This window comes from Labrus mixtus, chromosome 22 (genome assembly GCF_963584025.1).
Source record: "Labrus mixtus chromosome 22, fLabMix1.1, whole genome shotgun sequence".
NCBI lineage: Eukaryota > Metazoa > Chordata > Actinopteri > Labriformes > Labridae > Labrus > Labrus mixtus.
Window position 1 is genome coordinate 7016712 of NC_083633.1, and position 24306 is coordinate 7041017.

Consider the following 24306-nt stretch of genomic DNA (forward strand, 5'->3'; position numbering starts at 1 on the left):
TCTTGAGAAAACAACCAAAAATGTACTTGTTATCAAATTAAAAGGAAGTAGAATAAAATGTATGGGTGTATGTCTGCTTAGGGCTTCCGTACAATCTTATAGTTTGTATGATTTATAAAGACAGATCAGGAAGGGGCGTTTCCAGACGGGTTGACATCCTGGTCCAGCCTCGAAATCTGAAAGCCCTGCAGTACCCCAAAATCCAAAACTATAATTAACTCTTTGCTTTTTCAGACTTATATTAAAATCAACTATTAAGGCTGTGTTTCAACTGTAGGCTTTCTTAGCATTTCAATGTGGCACATTTTCTTTTGTTAATACTTTAAATTGTGACTTTGGAAATCCATCTTCTTTTTGGGTGCCCAAAGAATTTAATCAAGAAGATGTGTATATGGTGCCACTATGTTTGGTTACTTTCTGACATAAACAAATATATACACAGTAATTTAACATCATTTAGGTATTTAAACTGTAGTAGTTGAAGTAGATATGATGAGACAGAGAGAGTGAATAAATACTAGGCTATTCGTTCAAACTTCATGCTTCCCCGGCATAGGTCATTGCCCCAGTTGGACCACCCCTGTGAAAAAAAAGTCTTGACACGCCCCTGGGAACGGCAGCTGTGGAAAATGTAAAAAACAATGTCAAGTAATCAGAGCAAGGAGGCTAAAACGTACTGATTTTGTAGGGATAATAATACAAGAGCCACATTGACAAACAGAAATTATGTTTTTTTATTCAGTTGAAGCCAAGTCATGTCACCCGTTGATGTTGAATGAGAAAATCATCATGATCCTTTGAAAACTAAGAGCTGACATTCACTTTAGTGATTTGAAACTCATGGCTACTGATGAATCACATGCCACCAGGTAGTCGAAAGACACTTCTTACTTGTAACATACATACAGTAAACATATACATTCGATTTGCAGTTTGCTATTCAAGTCAACCACATATACAACATCCACATAAGCATATTACACTAACATTCAGAGCTTGAACACCCATTGACTAGACAGACAACTTGGATCCATTTGAATTGTAATTTGAACATTTTGCATTCGGTGTTAATGGACGACTTGCACTATAGACTACATGTAGAACACCAGTGTTAACCATTTGAGGGGGAAAAATAGCTTGAGTAAGTTTCCTTTCTGGTGTTTTTGATTTTTTAGTATCACTAATGTTTACTTGAGGCAAAAATAATCTCATTGGTTGAATTTAAAGTGAGGTGGTGATGCAATAGACCAATTTTACTTGCTAGCTAGGCTCACAACAGCGCTTGCCTGTAGATTTTAAGCTAACAAAACTTAGTGCTACTTAGCATTAAGTCTGGTAAGCTAACCACTGTACACCTGCCGTTACTGTATCTTGAAGTATATAAATTATGTTAATAAGTAAGAAAGTACAAAAAAAGCGATTCACAAGTTTGGTTTCTCCCAGAGCACAGTCTAGTGTCTTCTAATTTCCCTTAAATTCCCCCCTTTGTTTCGATATTGCATATCAGCATCACCCTTCACATTAGCTTCAGTATCAACCATCCATACTCTATAACGCAGTTTAGTATTATAAGTGTTTAACCTGATTAACCTGATTATTTTCAACTGCTCTTTGTAACAAGAAAGTCAAGCCAAACCTGTACAACAGACAGCTCTAAACGGACTCTCTTTGTTCAACCCAAATCCATTTGGTGGACTAAGCTGGTTTGACAACCATTAGTAAACATGAGGAGAAGAAAGCCACTTCACTTTCACATGTTTATTTCATGAACCAATCACTGCCACTACTTTTGAACTCGTAAGCTTAACTAAAAATCTGCTATTTACTATATCCCTCATTCTGATGTTGCCAGTATTTTGTACCGAATTAAGAGAGAAATACAATATTTAGTTTGATGGTTTCTTTTCACATTCATTTGGTAAAATTTCGACGGCATTATCCTAATACCAAAGATGCATTAATTAAAGGTCACATATTATGCATAATACACTTTACCATGTTTTTTTAACACTAATGTGTCCCTAGTCTGTCTACAAACCCCCCAGTTATGAGAAAAGTCCATCCTCTCCGTCTTCTGCCTGCTCCACTTTTCAGAAAATGTGTGCTCAAACAGGCCGTTTGGAGATTTTCCCTTCATGACATCACAAAGGGCACTAACCCCTCCCCCAGGTGGGGGACACTCCCACAGCTAGGTGTTTGTTCTGCCCTCTGAGTCTGCCTTCTCATCGTAAACGATAGGAAATGGAGCGAGAAAGCCTGAGCCACCCAAGCCCTTCCAGAGAGGGGGCGTGGTCAGACACAGCTCATTTACATTTAAAGGTACAGACACAGAAAGAGCCTGTTCTGAGCAGGGCTGAAATAGAGGGGTTATAGACATGATCAAATACAGGATCAGAGTGGATTTTTGGAAAACAACTTCCCAGACATGTTTTGGGGAGCTCTGAGACTTATTTAAAACTTGTTGAAAAGGAGTATAATATGTGACCTTTAATGCTAGACACATTTTCCATTAAGTATCTTAGTTACTTCACAAAACACAGCTTGATCCTCTTTTTTCTCTTGACATTTTCAATGACCTTCAGTATTTTAAGCGTGACATCTAGTGGTTATTTGACTTTGCACACTGCAGTTAAAAAACAAGCAGATTATTTCTGCCTCAGCAAAAAGTTTGCAGAACTAAAACTTCACCCTGCAGTAAAACGAACGACAAAATGTCGGTGAGGAAGTTAACCGTTTGTCGCAATGATATGCGTAGGCGTCGGTCTCGTGCTACTTATACAATGACACCTGTGATGACATTCCTTAATTTGATAATGGGTATTATAATGTTGCATTTGGCTATTAAATTGGACTATTACAGAAAAATCCACAGTCAAGGCCAAGTCCAGAATATCTCCTATGCTTATGGGTATGCGCAAGGATCATTAAAAAAAATAAAGAAATCCAAACTAAAAAGAAGCTGTAGAGTAATTGTCGCAACCAGGGAGTGACTTGGCTGCTATGGGACTCAACAGCCTGGAATGTGTTCAACCAGTCATTGCTTACATAACAATAATAGTTGGGAAATAAACGATTATCCAGCAATGTACACACATTGCTAGGAACTGTATCTATCAAATTACAAAATGCCTGTAATCTTTCTTATTGTAAACAATGACAGGGCCTGCAAAACGCGTCTCAGAGAGTAATGAAAACCAGATATAGCTCTGCAAACAAGACAGGTGATCAGAAATCAGCCATCAGTGAAAAACTGTATGATGAGCGTGGTCACTCTGTAAACACAGACCTGCAGCACAAGCCACTCTGTTCCAGCTTTGGCATAATATTCATTACTTTGCTAATTAACAGCACAGTTGGAGTTTCCTGTTCTGTGAGAAGGAGAGGATGAGAACAATAGTTTCTGTTTGCTCGTGTGTCATTATTTTTTAAGTCTGCGGAAATTATAAAAGATAAAATAGATTGAAAGTTGGTCACACAGGCTTGTTTGACACCAGAGGGGCAGATACAATAAGCAGTCTTTATGGTTATAATACAGCATCTGTAATATCATGTTGTGATTAAATGCAAAGAAATCATGCAGTATTATGCAGGCTTAGGTGTTCTGGGATATGATGTGGCGTTGCTGCAAGCCTTAGGACATTAACTCCATATATGAAAGCAGTGACTTAGTCTTGATGAGGGACCAGATAGCGGTCTGTCTTGCTTTGGAAATCCTAGTGTGCGTTTTTTTCCCCTTCATGTGATACCCTTCTTTCAGTCTGTAAACACAGTTACGTTCTGAGAAGTTGCTGCCTCGCATGCGTCGTCATGTCTGTGATCCCCGACGTAGCCACGATGAAAAGTTCCTCATTTGTGCGGAAACATAAGAGGGAGCAACTTTCGGGGACTGGAAAGCGCCTTCTATCAGATGCTTCAACCTCCCTGTAATAGCGATGTGTGCGTTGGATTTTTTTTTTTTTTGAAGACCATCCTGCCCCGCTCCTCCAATGAACTCATGGCAGGCGATCAAACACAGTGCAGAGTTTTCTTAAGTTGTCTTTCCACGGTCCTTCTCCCACTTATTGAGTACATGGTCCTTCTGTAGGAAAAGGTTCAGCTAGAGTGAGAGAGGTTTACTGCTCCGCCTGGAGGCTATCCGTCTTGCCGCCAGAAGCTTTGACGCTGTTCACCTCTTCAAACACCAATTCTATGCAGATACAAAACAAGAAAGAAAAATATTAAAATATTATGAGTACTGAGTTTAGAATGGAAAAAAAACAGATAGATATCACTAACATGTCCTCCTGGTGCAAGCTGTTATTCATTGCTATTCCAGTTGCTGGAGTGATGAAATAAAGTGGTTGCAAACTATGCATAAAAAAACACTATGACTCACATCTGCTCTGAGGCATTTCACAAACCATAAAACTCCCTGCTAAAATGAAATGTAATCATAAAGTTGATTTTATAAAAAAAAAAGGAAAAAGAAAAAAAATGAATTTTTATGTACTCGTCAGCATTAAACTGGTTATATTACGCACCAGTATGTTAAGAGATTTGCTTCTTGGAGCTTATTTTAAGTCTTCAGTGTCAATTTATTCCACTTCCTCCTTCTCAAAATCAAATGATTACTTCTAAATAGGTATAAAAACTGAAGTAAGAGCAGTCATTTGAAGGCAATTGAGAAGTAGTCAAAATCTTGAAATCTTAAAATGCCATGGATAAACTGCAATTATGTCTTTTTTCTTTATCTTTATTTACTGAAATTGACCACTATTTATCTGACATGGTTTAAGGGGCATGGTGCAAGTCAGTGTAAGGGTGTGGCCTTACCCTCCTTTGCTAGTTTCACTATGCATAAACCTGTTGCAAAATGAGATGCAAGGTGCAAAGGGGATGTTTTGAGTCTAATAATCATCATTGGTGTGTTTTGGGCGAATTAAATTCTGAGTCCTCCTCTCCATTTGCAAAACCTAAAGCAGTAAGTGCATTAGGTAGAGTACGAGTCTGAGTCATCAGTGCTCAAATCCAAGTCTAGTCAAGAGTCCTAAAAATGGATTTGGAGTTGGACTCAAATCTGAGTCCTGGACAACGCTGTTAGCGCCAGGTGAGGGAGAGGACCCAATATCTTAATTTTGCTTTGTTTTCATTTTTATTTGGAGACGATTTAAACATTAGCTTCACCTTTCCATTCTTCCAGAGTTCTATCTTTACTTTCCAGCGTTTGGTCATAAGGCGGGGCCTCTGGCTCATCGTCTGGATCATGGTACTGTGAGAAGTATGGGTGGGACAGAGCCTCGCTTGCTGAAATCCTCCCATCGCAGTCCAGAACCAGCATCCGCTTCAGAAGATCCACAGCTAACAGAGAAACAAACACAGGTTACAAAGAGGGCTAAGACAGTAGAAGGGAACCCTTGGGGCAAACCTGTACAATTTTGTACAATTTGGAACAAAGAGAGATCAATTTAAGCTCAAGCAGCTTCTCGAAGCCTTTATATTTAATTTAAGACCATGATAATCACTGACCTAGTGGATTTGCTCCTCTAAAGATCTTCTCCAGGTCCTGCTGAGGCATAAAGGGAAGGGACTGGATGTACTTCTGTGCCTGCAAATACATACCAGCAATCAAATGAAGTCAGTCATTTGTTAGTGATCAATCATCCCAAACACTCCCACATTGACTTTTCAATCAACGGATATGTCAATGGAATGACAAACCAATTAGAAAAGGTTGACTGCATTTGTGAGAAGAACATTATAGTCTTTGCCGAGCAGGATTTCTTAAGTTCTCTCACATGTTCAGAGCAGATCTTCTTCAACAGGTCAGGCGTCGGAGTCCCAACTATCTCCATGATTCTCTTCAATTGGTCAATATCTTAGTGCAAGAGGAGTTAAGTGCTATGAGGATATTACACATGCAGTATTTCACTTCTCATATTAACTTGTCTTATATTAAATTAACTTAGTTAGCTGAGCTCGGCTGGTAGCCAACCGTTCTGTCCAACAAGTCCCAGAACACACAAAGATCAGTAAATCAAATTAGCTTTAGCTCTGCTCTTAGACATTGTATACAACAGCCTAGATCATTCAGCCTTTTGTGATCACTCCTATTCATTCCCCGGTTCCCTTTTTTCATGCACCTCCCCTTCAGAAAGGCACAGGATTGTAATGCAAATCCACAAGTGGTCTCATCCAGGGCACTTATAGCGGTAATGGAAGGTTGATGCTGAGAGGGAAAACGCTGCAAATTGAAGTGGACTCTTGCCTTGCTGATAAAGGATACAGTCAGTGCCAGGAAAAAGGACTTTCCCTTTCAGCAGCTCCCCCATAATGCAACCCACCGACCAAATGTCAACTGGAACAGAAACATGAGGCGTTAAATCATTCCACTTGCTTTTGATTCATTTGTTTCTATGAAGATATTAACAATGATGAACTTTTACCATTCTGATTGTAGTGCATCCAGTTCAGCATGATCTCCGGTGCCCGATACCATCGAGTCGCCACATACCCTGTCATCTCATCGTCTGTCTGTCTGGCCAATCCAAAGTCAAGAATCTGCAGCAAAGGAAGGTTCTTTTAACTGCTGATGTTCAAACAGTAGGTCAAGGTTTCCTACATTCAAAGTTAAAGTCAGTCTTACCCTGAGCTCGCAGTCCTCGTTCACTGCCACATTACTTGGTTTGAGGTCCTTGGAGAGGCAGAAAGGTAAAGAAAACAGATGAGTAATATGATAAGAGTAAATATATATCTAAAGAGTGAGGGTTTGATAGGATAATGAAACATCATAAATCACTCATCTTCTCTTTGTAATACATGTCCTCCCTTTTCCCTAACTTTGCACTACAAAACCTATTCATCAATTTCGTAGTGTTCAAAACACAGCTTTTGATTGGTGGTTTTAAATTAGCAATTCATGTATTTTTCAATGTCACTGCACACAGTAACTTACTAAAGTCAACTTCATGATTTCCTTTTCATCACTTGGCCAAATATTTGAGATTTGCTGCAGCTAGGACATCAATTTTTAAAGACTGAATGAGAAGTCTAACCCACTTATCAAGCATGATATGAGCCAAATAAAGTTCTAACTAACACAACTTTATCTGCAGAGATACCGGTGTCTTAAAAATAAATCTCCCCAAAAATGTAAGGCTGAAGTGTGTATTAATGTAAATGGAATTAATCCGTATTTAATCTATGTTTTTATTAAAATCATTTGTATGGTTTTGTCATTTCTGTGCCGGGGTTGAGTATTTCCATTAGTGTTAACTAACACTTCAAATGAGGAGTTGGAACAAGCAATTGCAGCGACACTTAAACTTTCAAGTAGTTCATTGGAAATACGAGGCAGTATCTTAAGAGGTTGGAAGACATTTATTTCCATTTTAAAGCCAGCAAGTGCAGTAATGTTTTCTCAGACTCGATGGTGAGAATAATTGGATGTAGAGACAAGGCACTTACTCTGTGGATCAATCCCGCTGAATGGATGTACTGTTGGGCAGCCAATGGGTATGGGGCAGGAGGATGAGGGGGGGCAGAGGAGAGAGAGGACATAAAGGGGGGGAAGGGGTCAACAGTGCGGGTCAACATATTACCCCAGTGCCTAAAAGGAGACTGCCTTTGTCTGTCTAATGGTAACCAGGGAGGATGGGACACCAACCTCCTCTGGACTTTTAGCATGCTAGCTTTGGACAGACTCCACAAAGAAAAAAAGAATGGTAAAATAAGGATTTGCATGCAGATAAATAAAAGGTTTCATATCTGGACATAACGATTGTTGACATGCTGCATTGACTTTGAGCAAACGACAGTGTTGCCAAACGGGTAAACATACTCAAAGGCTACAACTTCCAACTCTAAAGTCTCAACTAGTAAGCTAGCAGAAGGTTTGCTAAAAGTGAAACAAAAAATATGTAAGTGAATGTGAAGGACAAACATATTAAATAGAAAGCTAAGCTTAACATATTTCAGGTTTGCATACTTAACTAAGAGCTCAAATTAATTGATAAATGATAGAGTAGGCTAAAAATAATGGATTTGTTTAAAGCTCCTGTGAGGAACTTTTTGTTTTGCCGCCCCCTGTGGACAAAAGGAATATTTCTTCTCTTTGCTGATCTTCTCCTGTTCATGTGTAAGTAGTGTTTTATGATTAAATAAACTCATCCTTCTGTTGTTTACCAGTCCCTTATATCATCACTCTGTGAAGTTTTGTTTCTGCTTCATCTGACAACCTACCCAGCGGCAGAGTCTCCAGGCACTAAAACTTATTATATTAAAATTATCAATCTTGTTGCTGATGGTCTAGTTGCCTTTGTGGCACATATTAAGGCATTTTTATTATTTTTAGTCTGTTTAATAACCATTTAAAAACTCCTCATGGGAGCTTTAAATGCTAAGCTAACAGTAGTTTATATATTGACATACTCAGCTAAAAGTAATGGGTAAAGCAGTGAAAACACATCGAAACAGCTATCTCTAAGGGATGCATAATAAATTAGCAAGTTAGCTTAAAGATAATGATGCACAATAAAGTGAATGGCTAAACGTTTTAATGACAATTTTCGCAATTGCAAGTAATATGAAGCCAACCTTGACTACAGCACCAAAACATAAAAAAGTAATAAAAACATTTATCATCTCTTTCATATAGTCACTAATGGGAAAATCATCCGGTTTCAAATTACTCTAAATTAGCTTTTTCTTTTTTGTACCATGCTGCAGAGCCACTGCATAATGTTCACATCACAGAGAAAAAACACAGTGCGCATGCATCGAGTACGGCAAACATCAGTTAAATTACCTTGAGGCCACGTAGAAGCTGATAAATTAAGAACTGTACGTGCTCGTCTGACAGCCTTTGGAACTTAACAATGTTATTGAGGTCTGCGCCCATCAGGTTAGTCACCAGGTAGCTGCAAAAAACAAGAACATACGAGTAGTCTGAATGGGGGAGGGTTGAGGGGGGAGAGATTAATTTAATGGGGTGAACATAGTGATGCTGCCATGGCAACCACCAGACATCCCTACAAGCATATAATCCCGTTGGGTCGCCTCCATCAACACCAGCCTGCCCTCTAATGCATTTTTGATGAAATGTGGATAGCATTAAGCTAGCAGCAAACATAAAGGATTGAGATATTTACAGTTCATTGAAGTCCTCTAATTTTGCCGCAGGTGTGAAGACATCCAGGAGGCCTATTACCTGCAGCACCAGAGACAGAAAGAAGCAGAGCTGATCAATAACAGAATGGAAACGTGCAAAAGAGCATCTGTCTGTCTCTGGGTATTTTTATGAGGAGCACTAACATTCTCATGTTTCATGTGCTTGAGCAGCCTCAGTTCCCGGTACGAGCGTCGGCTGTGGATCAGAGACTGAAAAGGCCTGGACAGTTTCTTTACTGCGACCTTCTGCCTTAAGACAACATCATACGCCGAACTGGAGAGAGAGAAAAAAGAAGAGAGAAATTAGTATTAAAATATGTACGATTTCAAAGTAATTACAATGTTTTAATTTAATGTAACCAGTGACATTAAGAAGTTGACAAGACATCCAAATTATCAGGAATTTCCCAATCAGCAATACATGAATAAATATAACTCTGATGTAAAATATAATATTGGACGAGTACCAAAATTATTCCAAAAACATTGTTTATACTGTACTTTGGAAAATAATGAAGGCTGACTGACATATTATATTTGCAGATTTCAGCCTTTTACAGTTATATTGGGAAGTTTTCCCATATGAAAATTTGTTTCAGGGAAAATAAATTGCAGAAAAAAATGCTCGGACTGATGAAGAATAGACGTCAGAGACAATAACAACATGCTCAGTATTGTCTGACTCGCTGCTGCACATGTATCAGAGCATCATAGCTGAGCAGACATTGATCTGCTCTCTAAGTCCACAATGTATTATAGTGATAAATGCTCTTTAGTTCATTTTTGAAGAAAAATCAGCCATCTGAGTACCTCCGGACAGTGGTATGAGTCAAAAATCTGTGCACAATCGTCACAGAAAAAGTCTATCTAAAGAAAATTATAGCAATTGCATGCATGCAATTTGGTTTAAAACCCACCTACTATTACCATATCAGGTTATATCTTAGCACTCTGTAGCAAAAATGGCTTAAATTGTGCACATTTCTAATTTTGACTCAATATTTGTTTTAATAAACTGGACAAAGAAGAATTAACATGTAAACTAAGGAGTTTCAAAATGTACATCAGCAGATGTTACAGACAGTATGTGTGTGTGTGTGTGTGTGTATAAGAGGGTTGAGACAGAGATAAACAAGCTGACAGAGACTCTTGCAGAGAGAGGAAAGGGTGAAAGAGGATGTGGTGGAACAAGAGAAGTGAGGATGTCAGACATTGCGAAAAAGAGCCCGATTTTCAGCTGCCTCGTTTGAAATGTAAATGTCATTCCACATATCCAACACTGAGCCCTTCTGCTGCTGCTTGTTCTGCCGCCTTTGGTGGTGTGATGTCTCCTCAGCCTTGCCAGCTTTTCCACACTCACAGTAATAATAGTAGTAATAATAAAACCATCAGAGAACAGAACAGAACAAAGAGGAAGTATACATGGGTGAGAATTGAGAAATGATGTCAAGCAGTGTGGAAACAGAGCAAAAGCAAGAAGTACAACACTGGAAAAAATTGATATAAAAAAGCGTTCACCCAATGCTTTTTATTATGTGTCACATAGCTCCAGCATGATTTATTTGACCTGCTAGAGAGAATATGTTTATGATACAATGTATGTAATATGAAATGCAATATGCTGTAGTTATAGTAGAGTACCTTCCATCTGTCAGAAAAGACTCAATCCGCTTTATTCTACTTCAGCAATATACATTATCTCCATGATACATGTTCATAGTGATTTCGCAGTTGCAAAAAAATCCTGAAAAACTCCTGATATTTGCAGAAGGAGCTGTATGTGTAAACGCAAACAGGAGAATGTTTTGCCTGATTTCACCTGCAGGTTTTTACGACGGAGGATTAGGGCTGTTAAAACATTATTTTTTTTTAATTTCGAGATTAAACTCGTAAATTTTCGACTTTATTTTCGTAAATTTACGAGTTCAAGACCAGCATGCGCGAAAATGATGAAAGTAGAGTCTTTTCCTCTTTAGACAACTTCCTCCAAGTCAGTGGGGTTCTTTCTTCGGAAAAAGCCACAGTTTATTGCAGTGTCCTTTCAGGTTCCTGATATTTTATGACAATCTGAAGATGATGTGCCAAAAGCAAGTGTAGTTTCATATCTGCAAAAGTAAAGCCCCAACACAACTATTTTTGTCTGTTGCACTGCCTTGTTAAAGTGTCTCATGTGCAGAGCCAGTTTGTGTCCTGTTCATCATTTTACAGATAAACAAGGTCTTGCAAGTTGAAGTGAAAACTTCTCTTGAACTAACTGTTTTTACCAACTACACAAGGAAGTAGCCTATTTCCTTATTAGTGAAACCTTTACTAAAGTATTACAAGATGCTCCATGTTTGTCATTTGAGAACAGGCTGCTGATATAGACTAAAATAACAACTTTATTCTTTTATTCTTAAAAGACTTTAAGAATACTTTCATCATTTTCGTGCAGGCTGGTCTCACAGCTCGTTAATTTGCAAGATTATTCTCTTAAATTTACGACTTTATTCTCGAAATATATATATATGTTAAAAAAAATGTAACATGGCCCTAATCCTCCGTCGCAGATTCTCCTGCCAGACCTCTAGTATTTTTTCTGCAACAAGTCTGAGTGAGCTGATGTGAAAACGCAGCAGGATATTATCAGGAGAATTCACCTTAAGCCAATGGGAGGAGGGAGTGACGTTTTATATCCTGTGACTGCTGCACGGTGCATAGAGTGAATACATGCAACCACTGCAATCTCTGTGCACGTAATCAAACTGCTGCATTACGTTTTCTGTTTGTTGTTCTTCGCTCTTTTGTTGATATTGTGATCCGAACCTCTGGTCTTCCGGTTGACAGATGACCGACTTCACCCACTGAGCCACTGGAGAGACCGGGGACACCGGGACATAAAACATATATTTGTCAATTCATCCTTTAGTCGAAGTGGACGTTAGTGCCTTATTTGAAAAAATGATCTTCCATTATTAATGAAACATCACCTTGGCGCAGAAACATCTTCTTGACATAAAAAAACCTATAAACCTTTGAAAATAAGAAATAGCACAATCATCCACCTCGGGAATGTGCTTATTTACTGGCTTACTGAGGAGGATAATATTATGTTTTGAGATGTATCTATCAAATATGAAACTACCCCTTGGACACGATTAGTTCTGCCGAGCACACAAAAACAAGAGAAAACTGCCTGGCTTTTTAACCTCGCATTTAAATCAGTTATTTATTTATTCAGTTTTTTGGTGCAGTGATGCCCTTAAGTCCCCGGCACAAAGCAGAAGAGACGATGCCAAAAAGCAGTCCAGCACATAATGGCCAATTAAACCTGAGCTAACCATTTCTAAATGCTTTGTCTTAATATTAATCACACAATCAAGCTTCTCACTTAACTTGCAACAAGATAAAAAAAAACATACATATCATACATATTCCCCACATTGTAAAACTATTCTTTTAATGTTTATTTACAGAGTTACTACAGAGTAGCTGCAGTCATCTTAAACTTAAGCGTTGTATTGGCTTGAAAGATTTTAACACCAGAATCAAGGATCCTTCGAGCAGTGTTTGGACATATTGCTTAATGTTAATATATTGACTGATGTCTCTATTGACTGTGATGGTCTGTTCTTTGTTATTCATGTGGAACTTGTCGTGCTGCTGCATTGGTCAGGGCTTCCTTGTAAAACAGAAGTGTGTAGCTAAATGGGAAAACTTCTGGTTCAATTAAAAAAAAGCCCTTACACTGTATAAAGAGGCCCCAGGCAGGTCAGGAAACTTAACCTTTGAATTACTATTTGGCAGAAACAGTCTCTGATCTGACTTTTCTCTACTGTAGCTTTATCTCACATGGACAATCTGTACTTTCTGTAATGCTTCCAAGCTATTCATAGAGAGGCCATGTGTAATGTTCATCCCCCCACCCCTCAGGTTCACAGCAGGTATGTACAGTATACACTAACTGAAGCATGATTCCTTTTCTCACCAGTTTTAAAATCTCTGTAAATCTTACAGTATATTTCATGGTGATCTGTAATGCTTACATGCTTGAGTACACTATACTCCTGCCCGGCTGAGCGCATTCATATGGCTTTCTGTCGTGTAATCACCTGCTGCCAGTCCTGATGTCCCTGCCGAGCGGCAGCCAAGAAAGCAGCCAGTCTCCCCAGTCTCTGACATGAGCCAGGCCTCACTGCCTCTCACATACCGTCCTCCCTGCCATCCTCCATACATGGGCCTGCCTGCACTGCTGTCCGCACACACAGCCCATCTACAGTATCAATTTCTCTCATCTTCTTTTGTCTCTGTAGTTTTTTTTTTTGTATATGAGCACTAATGCACCTCTGCTTTCAAAAGGGGAAGAGGGGGAAGAGATGGCTAATATCCGATGCACAGTTATTCAAGTCAGCTGTTTATCCTCAGAGGAAAACTGTTTTCATGTACAGTTTCTGACTCGACCAGTTAATGTTATTCATTATGATTAAGTCAAAAAGGAAACCTTTTGTGATTTGCATGCGGGGGGAGGGTGTCGACTCTCGCAAGTACAAAATTGATTATTTATGACACGGATGAATTGTTAGTTTCTCGCTTGCATCCCTGCATCAGATGTATGCAAGAAAAGGAGCAATTTGGCATTTTGAGAAACCTGCTTATTGGATTTCTTGCCAAGAGAAAGATGGGATGGAATGATGTTCCTCCATACCTGCATGTCCTGAATATAAAGCTCCAGCCTTAGTTTAGCTTACAGAATGTAAACAAGAATGTGAGAAGGTAACATGGTCTGTCAGATGTATACAGGGGAGAGTTCTTTTATTAACAGAAGTTTTTAGGCCAGACATGTGTCTTGCTAAACGTTTGCTTCCTTTGGCAAGGTTAAGCTAAGTTTTTTTTCCACATTTATTTTTGGGGGAATGGCATGCAGGAAAGGAGCCGCAGGTCAGACCTGAACCAACCCCACCCGCCTGGAAGACCACCAGCTTCATGCAACATGACCTAACCACTACTAGGCCATGAGGCTAAGGGTTATGCTAACTAAATGTTTGTTGTTATTTGAAACTGAACAGGCAGACCTGACAGGTGTGACTGCCTGTGGGCACTTCTTCATCAAATACACACACTCATACCCACACTGGCAATACAATGTGATTATAATCTGCATTTATTTGTGTCTTTTAAATTGCACTGCAGTCACTGGATAACTACCATTAACCCAAACAAGATCAGCTACAAATCAGAACCCAAAGCTTGTTTCCGGCTTGGTTCATCGTGTGTCTAATCTACAAGCCGACAGTTGTAAAAACATAACTGTTTGGACATGTGAAATGAGGCAATCATGTTTTATTCATAGATATCCAAATGAGGGGCTTCATGCCAAGTTCTGGTTTACTGAACAGATGTTACATATGCCGATGTATGATGAAAGATGCTTTGATAAGCTTAGCGCACATTCTCTCTTTAGTTCTGTTCAGAAAGAGAATCAGAAAAGAGAATATTCATTATAGGATCACAAAGCTGAGAGAACTTTGAGACTGGATGACGCTAGTGATGTTGCTCAGTTCAGAACTCCAAATTTTATGACTTACCGAGATTGAAGAACCCTGCATGTTTAACTATTAAACAGCTTATGACGCTTCACTTACTCGTATCTCTGATTTGCAGCTATAAAAAAAAAAAAATCTATTTCTTACTAGCTAATACACTGCCTTACACCCACCTAACTCTGCTGTGTCTTACTGTTGCCCCTCTCCCATGGGTGATGGAGGTATAAGTTCTTTAGCTCTTCCTGTAACAGATTCTAACATCTTTTTCGGATCCTTGACCCCAAAGGCCATCAGTCTCGAGCGGCTTAACAGTGAGAACAAGCTGCTGTTTGAGATAAATGATGAGAGCTTTTTTTATTGTGCATCTCAAGAGGTAGACTCTGAGACTTGTCCTACCTACCCCCCCCCCCCCCCCCCCCCTTCCACTGTGACACACACATATTCATATATCGGACTCTACCCCCACTTCCCCAGCAAGTTGCTGGTCAGGACTTGCCACAGACAATGGCTAGAGATCAACTTCAACAATGCAGTACATTCTGGGGTGGTGCTCAGAGGAATGTCTTTTGTGTGTGTGTAGAATTTAAGAGATGTATGGTAAAGTCTAGCAACTTCACCAGCGCCATCCTGAACCTGATGTCCTGTTCATATGATGTGTTAGAAAATTAGCAGCTCAGAAATGTCGTGCACACAAAAAAACAAGGCGGACAAAACATCCGTTAATCCCTCAATCTTTGTCGCCCACTTCTAGTTCATCAACTAATTTCATACCAATGACACATAAAACACTTTACTACATCTATGGCAGGAAATGCTTGCAGACAAAATGGGCTTAAAGCAGTGATTCCTAACCTTGGAAGCATTTCATTATACTAACTAGTCCCCCTTACTTCCCCTCACTTGTGTCTCTTCCTAGCCGCTTAGCTCCTCCCATCTGCAATGTGCCAGACAGATGTGAAAAAAGAGACACAACCAGACGTGACAAATGAGAAATCCTTGGCTCAGTAGCATCGATCTTACAAAGAAATTGTAAAACATTTATACATAACGCCTATGATAAAAAAAAAGGAAGAACGCATTTGATACACTTGAGTTCCTTTGCTCTAAGCTCCCCCACACTTATTATTTGATACCCTTGGGGTACATCTAAGGGGTTGGAGGATCCTCCATCATGGGGGAGGGGAAACCATTTTTTTTAGGGTGAAAGGAGAATAGAAGACACGATGTTAACACAATGAAAATCAACCCATTGCTTTATGTATGTCAGAGGGTATCTGGGACTACATGGGAGTACACCAATAATTTGAACTCACTAACAGTTTCTATAGCATGTAAAAATTGATAAACAGGTGGTAAGCTTAATTTGCTGTCAACTAATTAGCTTAACATATTTTGTGGAAAAATGTAAGCTTTTATATCTTAAACAAACAGATGAACCGAGTTGAAATTGTAAGCTAAAGCTATTAACAGTTAAAATATGAAGCAGAAAATGTCTTAACAATAAAAAGTGTAAGGCTAATGAACCGTTGAAAAGGTTACCTAAAAGTCAAGCCTGACCGATTTATTGGATGGCCGCTTACAGTTGTTAGCCCCGCTAGCATTAGCTGCTAGCCACCACTAGCATCAGCAGTTAGTTCGCATGCTAAGTAAGTCTGTTAGTCTTTTTGCAGAGCTGTTACCAATGAAGAGAGTGGTAGTTGTGCAAGTGCATAGGTTACTAGTCCAAACTGACCACTAACAATTGAAAAAGAAAGCTTTGACTACAGTAGAACTATGTAACTTAAATATATAATAAAATTGACTAAAAACGCCTCTGGGTTGATTTCTCTTAAGAGGAACCAATTGCAGTTCAAAGCATATTCTTTGATGGTTGCAGTTAAAAGGTTAAAAAGAGGAACTGGGGAGTGATGTAAAGCTCATACCAGAGGGATATATGTTACTACATTTTCACTGTTTCCATGTTTACCGAAACAGATCGATTGCGATAACGAGTACAACAATGAAAACCACATTACTTAGAACATTTTTTTTACTGTCTACAGAAACAAAATGAATGTACGATGATGTTGATATTTTGATACACAGATAAAATCGGCAGCAGCACCTAAATCCAACTGTTAGAACTTCACAGCCATTCAACAGAAAGGAAAGCAGTCTGCATCACACTGAGGACCCTTGATATCCCCTTCACCACTCGTTCCAGCTGCTCCCTTCAGGCAGCTGTCTCAGAGTACCCTTGGCTAAAAACAAGACGTACAAAAACTGTTTTATTCCGACTGCAATATGCATTTCAAACAAGGCTACATAAACACACGCTTTGGAATTGTGCTTTTACTTATTCATGGAACTTTTAGTGATTTTATGTGAGTCTATTTTCAGTTACTATGTGATACATAAAGTTTTTTTAATTTTGGACAACGCGTCACCTGGGTTTGTAGTACAAGTGTCCTAAATGAGAATCTGACCTTAACCTTGGACTTTTATGTTGCAAAGAATGATCATGTGCAGTCTTCCTGAAGAGACTGAAACAACTGAAAGCATGATCAGACTGTAATTTTACTCTTGTGCTATTCTTAGCACAGCTTTAAAAGCTGCGATATTGACTAAGTGTTTGAGCACAAATGCTCCTGTGGGAGCCCAAGTCATATAGTGGAGCACCAACTGAGGACAACATCTAATCTCTCACAACTTCAGAAAGTGTCTTTATTAAGAAGTCTGCTGTTGGAATGGAAGTTGCTTTCTTTGGATGCTGGTGAGGGCAAGTACAGTATGGGTGTGGCTGAACATGCTTGATCATTGATTATTATTTTCTTTAGGGATTTTAGCTTCTGGTAAGACACAGTACACTGTACCATCTCGACAAAGTGCAAAGAGAGGCAGTAAAGGCAGGCAATTTCAGACTACGTCCATGCACAGAGTGAAAGCTCCCTCTGCAGAATGTGGGATATATGAACTCTTCTGCCTCTCTAATCCTTTTAGTACAAGGTATCGCAGTACTCAAACTTAGGCTTACAGGATTTGGGAAAGCTGGCCCACTGATAATGATTTTACTGTCTAGTCTATGAAGGCTCCACTGGCATATGCTTGAGTCAGAGGGTACACCAGTGGGGCAAGGACTGAATTCCCTCTGTAGGTGATGTGAAACCTTTTGAGCAGTTTTTACAAAGGGGCCAAATGGAATCTGATTTAATGGCAGCAAGAGATTTGATTTTACATGCACAAATATTGACAGTGGGAGTGGGGTTGTCTCTCAATAGTTCAGTGAAATATCACCTGGATCTGTCAGTTTTCTCTGTGGAAGATTTTCAGACTACCCTGGGCTTAATCAATAAATCAATATTCATTTTTATTGTGCCAATTAACAACATAATTCATAATGCTTTTAGAAAGACACTTTACAAGGTGTAGACCTTACTATGTGTTAGGCTATATCAACTACCATCATGAAGCTGCCAAAATGCAGAAGCCTTCATCCTATGTTCAGGTTCAATCTTCATTTCCTTACAAAAGCATCCTGCTATTACTGCTTAATTAATGTTGACTGCTGGAGCTGGTTATCACCAAAAGACACATCGCCATGGCAACGGGATCCCACCAGCTTATATGGTTTGGTACAAAGATGGAAGAAACTGCATGTTGCAGGATTTTAAAAGTATCCACACAAAGGATATGTGCATGCAAGGTGTATGCCAGGTGGACAATTCCAAATGATGATGCCTCACCTACTGTGGGCTGAAGGATGTTAGATACGCATATTCTGTTCTCTATAGAGAGAACAGCAGGGACAAGGTTTTCCCTCACCAGATGTGGCAGGGATCTCAAGTGTCCCACCACACTATCCTCTGCAGAGTTGCTCCACATATTTAGAGGAATTTAGAGGAGTAGGCTAAATCATATTTCTGTGTTTGCGTGTCTGTCAGGTTGCATGACTGTGTGGTGGGTGGGGGATTAGGCTACTTGGGAAATTCCTGTGCTGATGCTGTCTCATTCTGTAGTTCTCTTCCATATAGCAGACAGTGAACTGACGGATAAAAACAAGTCTGGCAGTCTTGCTGCTTGTTTCTATACAGCTGACACCAGTAGACTCCATGCACAGGACGACATATTCACATTACCTTCATGTTTAAAAATAGGCTTTTTTCCCCCCCTCATGTAAAATTAATTTGGAAGCTGCAGAATGTGTTGCAATGAAATAAGAACGCCGGTAAGCTAATCATACCAACAAAAGAGATCAGTTTCCACAAGCGGCTGACTCCTGACACAGTCGCTATGAACCCATCGCAATGTTGATGCATCATGACCAATACGGTAAACGCTGTGGCCGTGCAGCCTCGCCCCTCCACAACAACGAACACAAACACTCACCATACCGAGCCGTAGGCTCCGGAGCCCACCGGCGTCAGGTTCTGATACCGTTCTGGAACCTCCCACACTGTCTTGTTCAGCTCTTGACGGTAAAATCCTGGTCTGGCGGACATTTCTCCGGGCCGGCTACAAAAAAGGGGACTGAAACAAACGAGAAAAATAGAAAATGAATGGGAATAAAGGGAGGACCAGAGGCGGCGTCCGCTATTGCTGTTACACACTCGACGCGGATAGTGGCAGCTCAGCTCTGTCTCTCTCTCTGTATGTGTGCGCCTCTCTCTCTCTCTCTCCCCCCCCCCCCCCCCCTCGCTCTCCCTCTCTCTCCCTCCCCCTCTCTCTCTCTCTCTCTCTCCCTCCAGAGACCATCATTCTATCACAATAATAGAAATATCGGTTACAACAACTGCTTGACAATAGCCTATTCTTTTTTTAAAGAAGAAAAGAAAGAGCAAATAATTGTTTTAATTATTGAAGACAGAACCTAAACAGAAAACGATCATCTTACATTAGCCTACATCACAAAAAAAAGTATGATGGACCAGGTCAATTGTCGAAGGTTTTTTTTTAAATTATATTCTGAATATTATATTAGGCCTATATTATATTATATTATGTTTTATTATACACTCTGCCTATTACAATGTTTACTGTAGCCAATTTGTGTAAGAAAGGGATCGACAAACGCCTTTAACACAATAATAATAATTGTAATATTTTTTCATTATAGCCTAATAGGCTACTAATTTAATTTATCGCAATTGTTTTCCCAAAGTATTTTCATCACAAATGACACATAGTATTCCAAAGATTTTCAAAAAAAAAGCGATTGGCACTTCAAATATCACCAACAGGAGTGATTAAAAATTAGGCGTTATTGTTGCAGTTCATAGAAATAAAATAAAGTCCATAACATGCGCAGCCACTTCTCTGAACACAAAAATAAAGGCGCAGAAATATACACGCGCCTATACCTTTTACTTCCAATAATATCAAACGTCCAATAAAGTGGCAATATAGCCTACTACTAACCACAAGTTATATGTTACAGGCTCTATTTTGTTTAAACTAAAACGTGAAAACGTTTATGAAATAATGTTATCATGTTTCAGCCCAAAAACTAAACAAAACGAGACTCTTGCCTACAGAAATATATTGTCATTAGGTTATAGGAACAGTTGCACGAATCATAAATACAATTGACAACAAAAGTACATATGTTGGTAGCCTTATAGCCTAAGCTATTTGCTGTCAGCTGCTGGTAAATATTTGTCAATGAAAGGGTCATAAGGAACTGATTTGAAGTGTGAAGGGAGACTTTTTAGGCTATGGCTTACACTCAATCTCATTTTATTGGACCTTTACATGTGATTAGATCATGCCCACTCCAGCCTTTCTATTTGAGTTAGTGAAGTGAATCATGTTTCAAGGAGAAATCCTTTATTAAAGGATTACACTGTGATTTGAAGACTACACAATAAGAAGATCCTACAGAGGCAGAGCTCTAATTTTTCAAGTTGTAGATTTAGTTAACTCTTTGTTTTGGATTTGGTTTCAACTTTCAACCAGGTATAATGCAGTCAATTTAGCTTTGGGTTCTACAGCGCTAAATCTACGTAGCCTAGTTAGTCCACTTTTGGAGATATGGAAATGCTTTTGAACTGAATGTTCACACCGTAAGCGATGCATATGGTGGCCGACGGGGGGAAAGGTTCAGCAATGGATAAAACGACATACAAATGTGAGGCATAACGCTGCACATTCAAACGCGAAGTCCTGAAACAAATGCAACGTCTGAAAATTGCTGTAAATTATTCCTGTACATTTTGTATATATTGTGTGCTGCTGTATGTTGTCTAATCTGCTGTTTGAATATATTTTTTATCTTATTTTTATCTCATACATTGCTGCTGGGCTGTTTGTCACCAATGAAATTTCGTTGTATCGCATACAATGACAATAGAGTGTCTTATTTCTTATGTCTTATGTCTTATTTCAAAAGAAACAAACACGATGCAAAAAGCCGAAGCAGCTGCATTGCCATCAAATAGTAAGCAAACAGTGAACCAAAGATCATCCCTCGCTACTTAATGAATGCTGTGATAACTGCTGGTGGTTACCCTGCAAGACTTGATTTGGGGACAGAAATGGCAGATTTAGCATTTTTCTGAGAAACAAGCTGAAACAGACAACGTAACGTAGTCCAAGCACTAGAAACCAGTGGATTAAAAATGGAGGTTGATCTTGAGAAGTGACGTGTCCATAGGTAAGTGACAGAAAAAATGATTGCCTCTTTAAGAGCAACAAGCCCATGTGTGATAAAAGCCAATGCCTTATTCTCCTAAAGAAAAAAATAATACCCAATTATTTCTGTGGTTAAAATAGAAATAATGTGGGTTAAGGTAGACAGAGTAGCTATATCAAATGGGTATAATTTTATAATTGAGTGATGAACAGCATCATATAATGATATAAAATACCTGTTTTTGGTTCTTTTACATTTTGATAGCTGTGAAAAATACACATGCAACAGTAGTTGCACTGCTAACAATATTATTGTGCCAGCCAGCCCACCATATCCCAAGCAGAAGATAAATCTCACAAATTAAACCAACCATGGGTCAGGACGACTGGCCAAGGCAGTAATCACCAATGTAAAATATTGTATTGCACTGAATTAATATTGTTGGAAATTCTGTCAATTGAGGATGCAGTGCCCTCTAGTGGCGAAGTGCAGAACTACACTATACAACGCAGGTAAGCACGTGAGGGCAGCAGGCAGCAGGAGGTGCATCGATAGAACTCAGAGCTGAGTGGATTTACTAGCAAAATAGTGCGAGTTGTGTGTGAGTTGTGCGTCACTGAAGGAATTGTAAGTAAACTTGGATATGTTCAGACTGAAAAGGACTTGTTGAGTGTTCTGTGCATTTATGTTTTTATTTATTTGGAGGTTTAGGCTATGCTGAGCTAAGTTAACAAGCACATGGCATGTTAATGCTCGTTAAGCCAATGTATTCTGTGTACAAGGGAGCTAGTTCTATGCTGATAGTGATTGATGTATACTTTTCAGTGGAATTATGTTTGTGTTTTAACTTAAAATGCATTGTATACTTTCTTATAGCATAGTTATAAGGTAGTTATAAAATCTCCTGTAATTACTGGTGTGACATCACGGTCATGTATGATTAAGATATGTGCTACTTTGTTTGATTATGCTATGTGGCATCCTTTTATGTTTCTCATTTAGACAATGCACGTACAGTACAGACCAAAAGTTTGGACACACCTTCTCATTCAATGAGTGTCCTTTCTTTTCATGACTATTGACATTGTAGATTCACACTGAAGGCATCAAAACTATGAATTAACACATGTGGAAATATATACTTAACAAAAAAGTGTAAAACAACTGAAAATACGCCTTATATTCTAGTTTCTTCAAAGTAGCCACCTTTTGCTCTGATTACTGCTTTGCACACACTCTGCATTCTCTTGATGAGCTTCAAGAGGTAGTCACCTGAAATGGTTTTCACTTCACAGGTGTGCCCTGTCAGGTTCAATAAGTGGGATTTCTTGCCTTATAAATGGGGTTGGGACCATCAGTTGTGTTGTGCAGAAGTCAGGTGGATACACAGCTGATAGTCCCACTGAATAGACTGTTAGAATTTGTATTATGGCAAGAAAAAAGCAGCTAAGTAAAGAAAAACGAGTGGCCATCATTACTTTAAGAAATGAAGGTCAGTCAGTCCGAAAAATTGGGGAAACTTTGAAAGTGTCCCCAAGTGCAGTCGCAAAAACCATCAAACGCTACAAAGAAACTGGCTCACATGAGGACCGCCCCAGGAAAGGAAGACCAAGAGTCACCTCTGCTGCGGAGGATAAGTTCATCCGAGTCACCAGCCTCAGAAATCGCAGGTTAACAGCAGCTCAGATTAGAGACCAGGTCAATGCCACACAGAGTTCTAGCAGCAGACACATCTCTAGAACAACTGTTAAGAGGAGACTGTGTGAATCAGGCCTTCATGGTAGAATAGCTGCTAGGAAACCACTGCTAAGGACAGGCAACAAGCAGAAGAGACTTGTTTGGGCTAAAGAACACAAGGAATGGACATTAGACCAGTGGAAATCTGTGCTTTGGTCTGATGAGTCCAAATTTGAGATCTTTGGTTCCAACCACCGTGTCTTTGTGCGACGCAGAAAAGGTGAACGGATGGACTCTACATGCCTGGTTCCCACCGTGAAGCATGGAGGAGGAGGTGTGATGGTTTGGGGGTGCTTTGCTGGTGACACTGTTGGGGATTTATTCAAAATTGAAGGCATACTGAACCAGCATGGCTACCACAGCATCTTGCAGCGGCATGCTATTCCATCCGGTTTGCGTTTAGTTGGACCATCATTTATTTTTCAACAGGACAATGACCCCAAACACACCTCCAGGCTGTGTAAGGGCTATTTGACCAAGAAGGAGAGTGATGGGGTGCTGCGCCAGATGACCTGGCCTCCACAGTCACCGGACCTGAACCCAATCGAGATGGTTTGGGGTGAGCTGGACCGCAGAGTGAAGGCAAAAGGGCCAACAAGTGCTAAGCATCTCTGGGAACTCCTTCAAGACTGTTGGCAGACCATTTCAGGTGACTACCTCTTGAAGCTCATCAAGAGAATGCCAAGAGTGTGCAAAGCAGTAATCAAAGGAAAAGGTGGCTACTTTGAAGAACCTAGAATATAAGACATATTTTCAGTTGTTTCACACTTTTTTGTTAAGTATATAATTCCACATGTGTTAATTCATAGTTTTGATGCCTTCAGTGTGAATCTACAATTTTCATAGTCATGAAAATAAAGAAAACTCTTTGAATGAGAAGGTGTGTCCAAACTTTTGGTCTGTACTGTATGTAAGCACCTAGTAGAAGATTCAACACCTGTAAGCCTCATTGGTGCAATACTGTGCTGTTGTGTTGTCAGAAAGACAGTAAAGGCAATTAAACTGCATCTGAGCATCCTGAGTGTTCGTACTGACCCCCCAATTTGCATCAGCTTGTTAACATCTTTACTTCCCTGTTGCTGGAAAGATGCCAGTGTTGATGGTTGGCTAGCAGACCAAGATGCAAATCTCTCACAAGTCATTTGATCACCCAGTTTTCACAGACCCTCAGCATTCATGTTTGTTGGCCCACTTTTGGAACAGATAGAAAGTGCCACAATTTTGTGTCTTAAAATAGTTTCCTATTCTATATTTGACAGGGCAAAGCTACACTCATGCAGTCAGGGTGACTGAGCG

The 24306-nt window shown here is 39.5% G+C and overlaps 1 protein-coding gene across 2 annotated transcripts; it reads right to left on the reverse strand.

Annotated features, from left to right (window-relative positions):
* Nucleotides 1-710: 710 nt before the first annotated feature.
* On the reverse strand, nt 711-19292 carry mapk11 (mitogen-activated protein kinase 11). 2 transcript variants are annotated; one of them, XM_061029351.1, is made up of 12 exons: nt 19032-19292; nt 9289-9418; nt 9126-9184; nt 8783-8894; nt 7444-7473; nt 6623-6670; nt 6423-6537; nt 6263-6334; nt 5775-5854; nt 5506-5584; nt 5164-5337; nt 711-4186 (listed from the first exon to the last, which is right to left on the reverse strand). In XM_061029351.1, the coding sequence occupies exons 1-12, from the start codon at nt 19142-19144 to the stop codon at nt 4113-4115; spliced, it is 1086 nt and encodes a 361-aa protein (XP_060885334.1). In that variant the 5' UTR covers nt 19145-19292; the 3' UTR covers nt 711-4112. The 2 variants fall into 2 exon arrangements, with proteins under 2 accessions (XP_060885334.1, XP_060885335.1); XM_061029352.1 differs by having other exon boundaries at nt 19037-19286.
* Nucleotides 19293-24306: the final 5014 nt, after the last annotated feature.

Excerpts from the sequence above, each read along its gene's own strand:
- mapk11 (XM_061029351.1), bottom strand. The coding sequence starts at position 19,144 with ATGTCCGCCAGACCAGGATTTTACCGTCAAGAGCTGAACAAGACAGTG. Across the intron at positions 6,671-7,443 it reads CAGCGGGATTGATCCACAGA|GACCTCAAACCAAGTAATGT; the intron begins GTAAGTGCCTTG and ends TGCCTCTCCAAG. Across the intron at positions 6,335-6,422 it reads GATGCACTACAATCAGAATG|TTGACATTTGGTCGGTGGGT; the intron begins GTAAAAGTTCAT and ends TTTCTGTTCCAG.